We start from the raw sequence: 6140 nt of genomic DNA, 5'->3' as shown, positions 1-6140 counted from the left end.
GAAAAAATATTCTAGAAAGTATTATAGGATAATAATATTTAATTATATTTACAGCAATGATTATTTTGAGTCACACTCTTATCGAATTAATAATAATTATATATAATAGGTTACGTTTCCACCGCGACAGCAGATTTTTATTTTAATTATGTTTTACACAATAAAAATTCACGTGCCAGTTATGTTATCAATCAAACACATATTATTATTTGATTAGCAATCTTATAAACTTAAGTTTTTTTAATGAATAACGACTAAATAATTATGCAGATAACATTTATGGCTTTTAACGATCCCATTTATCACAAATAAATAAAATTAAAATAAATCCGTACAAAAATATGTTTTATTATTTTTTCAATATATACATTAAATTATGTAAGATCACAGCAAATATCGAATATCACACTTTAACACTGATTTTTATAAATTAATAAAATAAATATAATTATGTAAATTATTACTTAATTTTATTAATAAGAGGAACATTATTATTGCGTATCATGTGATTTATAGCAGACGAACAATTTAGTAGTGGTTTAGACACTATGTCGAACAAGTAGCATTTGATATAAATTAATCAATGATTAAACATTTTTATTTCGACTTGAACGATTCTATCTCATCTCCAGGTTGATCTTTATCACCCCATCCCCAAATGGGGTGGGTGCCATCACCAGTTCTTTTAGCCCTCTTTTCTATGATGTCTTTCGACGCAGTTTTCAAATCATATGCCCATCCAATTTTGGCCATGATATCAATAAAGGCTTTGGTCACATTTGTGGTATAATTTCCCAGCTCTCCTGTTTTATAATCCCACGGAAATGTGTGATGATAGTTATGAAAGCCTTCACCTAATGCTAATGTAGATACGGTTATATTTTGCACTGATTTTATGTATTTATCGTATGGTTTTTGGCCGAATTTATGAGCAGCGCTGTTGACCAGCCAAGTGATGTTCAAAACTATGGTATATCTGGTAATTGCCGATACAATCAAAGCGTTGGTCCATGTCTCGCCCCAACAGTATACGGGGATCACAGTTGGTAAGATGAAACATGAGAGGATCATCAAAATTAAATAGTATCTGTAAAAACAAATTTAATAATTTATTTAAATTAAATTAATACTATCATGACGTACATGTAAACACAATACACAAAAAATAATGCATAGTAAAAAAGAAAATTGATTAAATATTTAAATTTAATGCTATGAACATTTAACATTTCAGACCCTTGATAAATCCCTGAAGGAAATGTTAAAAAAAAAAAATGTTGCCTTTAAAAAATATCATATTTGTTATATGTATGTATATTTATGATCTTAGTGAAACGATGTTTATAAATACGTTGGTATACGAGCTTGGTTTCAACATACCCCCCACCATGACACAAATGTTCATAACATAGATTAAGATTTTATTGCTAAAAAATATTTGAGTTAATGTGGTGATCGAGTGGCGCATTTTAAAGTAGCCCTTAATAAAAAAAATATTAATTATATTTTTTTACTGCGATGAAAGAGATGCACTGATTTGGGTAAAGATTGCAATTAGTTTTTGTATGTATTTTTATATATCCGCTGATTCTTGAAAGTGAACAGACTATATTGTTAAGACGTTAACTATTCGCAATCTCATGTTTCACTAATCTCCGTTTTTGTTATCTTAAAATGTTGGTGCGTTATTTCATATATATTTAAATTATATTTTTAATATTCTACTTCTTCAAAATCTAATTATTGATTTTTAATATTTTTTCTGAATAAATTTAGAGTAAAATATTTTTTTTAAATGTTAAATGTCTAGCATATGTTGCATATTATACATAAAATAAAAATCTCAATAAATATGGACTTGTCTGATATTGATTCTAGTCGAGCATTGTGCGTATAGCAGTCCATATGCTAGACACCTACTTTCAATTTCTTTGGATTGTCCCAGTAATAAAATTCGATTGATAGTTACGTTTATGGCCGATCGAAAATATTTAACTTTGGAAAATTCCGAGCAACTATTCGACAGGATATCTAAAGAGTCCCACAACTTATCCCCAATCCCTCGATTACTTTACACCAAGTAAGGACATTAAAATAAACGGCTCACTTCTTCTGAAATCTCAGCACGGGATCTCCATACAGATCGCTAAAGTCCACAGTGTGAGCCTTAGCCTTTATTTCCGGATGCTTCCTACACATCAGCCATCCGATGTGGGAGAAGAAGAAGCCTCTGGTTGAGTTGTGGGGATCGGCATCCGTCTCGCTGTATTTGTGATGCATCCTGTGATCCCGCGCCCACACAATGACGGCATCCTGGACACAAAAACAACATTACATCGGCGCCTTTCATGGCCCATAAATTGATTTTATTACCTGAAAGGCTAACGTGTTGAACGCGGCCAAAATGATCCTTAGAGGCAATTTGGCCTTGTAAGATTTATGGGCCCATAGGCGATGAGCCCCCGCAGTTATGCCTAGGCCCGACATGACGTATAAGGCAAAAGCTAAAATTTATTTACACGCATTAAAAATCACGTGTGCTCTTGTGAAGATAACTAATAAAATAATATGCAGATGACATAGACATACGCTGAATAATAGACAAACAAAAGTGTTGTATTATTTACATATTTTACTTTAAAATATATATCACAGTTAAATTAACTTATTAATAATTTAATTGCAATTTATGCTAAGTGAACATTTGTAGCAAAATACACGTAAATGAAAAAAATAAATTACAGCAAAACGTTATGGAGCAATGGTTTTTGCTTATAAATTTAACGTCTATTTTTATTACTAAAAAACTATTTTTATTACTAACCTATTTTAAATTATTTATTATTTTAACTCATAAATTTACCAAAAATGTATAATATTGCAATGTATTATTAAGGGTCGCGTTTTTGGCAGTCTAGGTAAAAATTATATTTACATTATCATAAGCGTAGGTTAAAACAATATAAAAATATACTATTATATTATAGCGCATATAATTCGAAACATAGAAGTCTGGCTCAGGTATTTTACAAACTGTCCCGAAAAAAGTACATTGTTATTTATATTAATTAAGAAAAAAATTGACAAACGACAAACCATGCCAAAACTCTTTAAAAACAAGATCCTAATGAAAAATAGATTATGAATCGGCGTATATTTTTATTTATAAAACAAGTTATCTAATCATTATAACAAAAAAACACAGATTAATAATGCTTAAGTAATGTGTAGTTACCGAAAAGATTAGTTTCCCATTTGCTTGATGTAAAAAATAAATAAACACCATACAATGCTGCCATGTGTAGATATGCAAAAAGTATCACATTTCTCCATACTATCTCCAGTTTTCGATTATCAGCTTTGTGCAATACGATTGCTTCTTTAGAAGATATAAAGTTCTGATCCACAGTATCTTCTTCGCATAGTATTCCAGTAGAAGTATTAGGCGGCATTTTTCTATTGAAATAAATATAAAATAAATTTTTACGTATTTTTTTAATGCTCACAAAATATATATTATGTACATATATGTATAAATAAGTATGCTTCCATTTTAACTTTCTATAAAAGTTTAGTTTTATCCATCTACTAGAGCGTAGTAAAGAACCCTCAATAAGAAAACACTAATGCTTTATAATGGTTTATAAACATAATATCTACTCATATATATCGTATATAAATATATGTACTACATATGTTCATACATAATGTGAAAATGTAACAATAGTACGATAGACTAAAAATAGTTTTCAAAAATTTCATCTGGAAAATTCTCATAGACTATAAAATCCAAAACCATGCAGCATTTAAAAGTTGATGAAGATAAATACGAGGTTATATTTAATGCTATAAAACGTTAAAATACCATGGAGATATAAAAGTACAACTTTTGAGTGTATGATTAATTGGCTGATGTTTATTTTTGTTTACAAGAAAGATGAGGAATGTGAAGTATTATATTATTAAGTCCAGTTAAACGCTTCCATCAAAGAAATATGCTTTGTGTTTGGCGAAATATAAAGAGTATCATGTAATATGTGCTTTCATTATATAATTCATCTGAATAATTTAATATTATGAGCAATAAACAAAATTAAATACCGCCCTTTAACTTGAGAGACCTGAATTAATAAGCAGAAAAGGGTTTGTCTCTTAATATAACAACGCGCAAATACACTAAGAAATATTAAAATAATTTGATTAGGATGTTATGAAGGGCCTATAATATTCTCCAGACCCTGTTAATTCTGACTTATACTTATTCATATCATTATATTTATTTAAATTAAGAAAAGAATAATGGAACTCAAAACATAACTTGAATTAGTATTTGCATCACTACTGCAATTTCTTAGAAAAAAAACAATAATACACATGTATTTCATCAGTTATAATATGCTTATTTTTCACTTTAATGTTTTGCATTTTCTAGAGTGTAGTTGATAACCTTTAATATTTTTTTCGAATAAATTATTTTCATTTTTTATTCATTAAAATTTTAATCGCATACTTTTATATATAACCCCTCAATGTTTTATAAATAAAATATCAATATAAGAAATGTATTTTTCTGATCTATTTTCACATCTTTTCGACTTATATATCAAGATCTTCATCACTATTATAATATCAAGATTGCTTTCAAAAACCCTAACATAGTCAAAGCGTTAAAAATAATAATAAAGTTTTTATTAATTACTATTATATTATATTAAATTATAAGTATGATCATTTTGTTTTCATTACTAATATTTGTATGTTACTTCATTATCGCTATGATAATTTTCCACAAATTAAATTATATGTACAATTAACTTTAAATGCCATATTTATACTTATAATGAAATAATTTAAAATTGTTTTTCAAAATAAAAACAATTCCTGAAAATTTAAAATAACGTATACCTTTTATATTGTGTGAATAATGTTATATAAATCTTCAGTCTTGTTTATTTTAGTTATATAATTTATTACAATTATTTGATTAGTGTATTGCAATATGAAGTCTGCAAAAAGCAATAGCTTCTTTGTGTTTGAATCAAACACTTTACCATCAATTGATTAAGTGTTTGATTCAAATATAAAAAAAATCGAATCAAGTCACTTTATTTTCATTGTTCGATTACATATGATAAAATGCAACACATAATATATTACAATCTAAAGGTAAATGTATATTGGGTTAAATATAGTTTTTCGGTTTGTGATATGTTTAATAAAAAATTTAATATATCTTACTGTATTTTGAACACAAACACAGCGTTAGGGTCAAAATCAAAACGTTCAAAAAACGCACTTTGATCGCTCACTTCTATCTTTATTCACGTTAAATTATACCCAATGTTTCGTCAGCTGTTGTAAGTACTAAACCACGTATAAACAATTCATAATACTAATTAATTTTTTATAGCGATTTAAAAATTATTAACAATACACGATGTGATTAATCAAGTCACGTTAGATTGACATAAAATTTTAATTACAATTAAAAATTATGCAATAGTACTATATTACTAACATTATAATTGGGCACGCTACAATAATTAATTGCTGTCACGTCGGCTCAATACAAGCCGAAGAAAACTTTGAAGGAACATACAAACGAACATCACACAAAACGTTGTTTAATTCGGCTTGCCTTAAAATCACTGAGCTGCTTTAGTATTCACCCCAAGTCCGATAGGTATGGAAGGTCAAGTACTTCAAAATTAATTTCAATACAATTAGTACGACTTCCTTTAGCCGTCGGCGAACTGCGAATGAATGAAACTGCGCTCGAGCCGTAGCTCATGACTATTCGTCGTCTTAATACCTATCGTTGGCTGCTTTTTTATTTATTATTTTATATAATCGCATACGTTGCTCTGTAACTGATCTATAGGATGCTGTAAACATTAGATTGACGCATAAGATTGACGTCTATGCGATATTGACACATCAGATCATTAATTATGGCAAAGAGCATCGGAGCAATAACATTGCCGTTATCAGTAGATGCTCTTGAACTTCCTAATGAAAAACGTACAGTAAATGTTACTCAATTAACATATATATATACATATATATTTAATTATAAAAGAATTTTGTTATCATTAGATGATCTTGAACTTCGTGGTGAATAAAAAAAATATTTAAAAAAT

At 28.2% G+C, this 6140-nt stretch overlaps 1 protein-coding gene across 2 annotated transcripts; it reads right to left on the bottom strand.

The window, feature by feature from the left end:
* Nucleotides 1-328: 328 nt before the first annotated feature.
* LOC148227642 (acyl-CoA Delta-9 desaturase-like) lies at nt 329-5868 on the bottom strand. Of its 2 annotated transcripts, none has more exons than XM_088201871.1 (5): nt 5639-5868; nt 3236-3456; nt 2374-2504; nt 2108-2313; nt 329-1087 (listed from the first exon to the last, which is right to left on the bottom strand). In XM_088201871.1, exons 2-5 carry the CDS (start codon nt 3450-3452, stop codon nt 598-600), a joined length of 1044 nt encoding a protein of 347 aa, XP_088057997.1. In that variant the 5' UTR covers nt 3453-3456; nt 5639-5868; the 3' UTR covers nt 329-597. The 2 variants fall into 2 exon arrangements, with proteins under 2 accessions (XP_088057997.1, XP_088057998.1); XM_088201872.1 differs by having other exon boundaries at nt 5519-5651.
* Nucleotides 5869-6140: the final 272 nt, after the last annotated feature.

Source organism: Plectrocnemia conspersa, unplaced genomic scaffold (genome assembly GCF_051122295.1).
Source record: "Plectrocnemia conspersa isolate PC_06_02 unplaced genomic scaffold, ASM5112229v1 ptg000013l, whole genome shotgun sequence".
In the NCBI taxonomy this organism is placed as follows: Eukaryota; Metazoa; Arthropoda; class Insecta; order Trichoptera; family Polycentropodidae; genus Plectrocnemia; species Plectrocnemia conspersa.
Note: the sequence above shows the minus strand (reverse complement) of the source record. Positions and strands in the feature narration are given on the sequence as shown.

Excerpts from the sequence above, each read along its gene's own strand:
- LOC148227642 (XM_088201871.1), bottom strand. The coding sequence starts at position 3,452 with ATGCCGCCTAATACTTCTACTGGAATACTATGCGAAGAAGATACTGTG. Across the intron at positions 2,505-3,235 it reads ATGGGAAACTAATCTTTTCG|CTTTTGCCTTATACGTCATG; the intron begins GTAACTACACAT and ends AATAAATTTTAG. Across the intron at positions 2,314-2,373 it reads TCAACACGTTAGCCTTTCAG|GATGCCGTCATTGTGTGGGC; the intron begins GTAATAAAATCA and ends TTTTGTGTCCAG.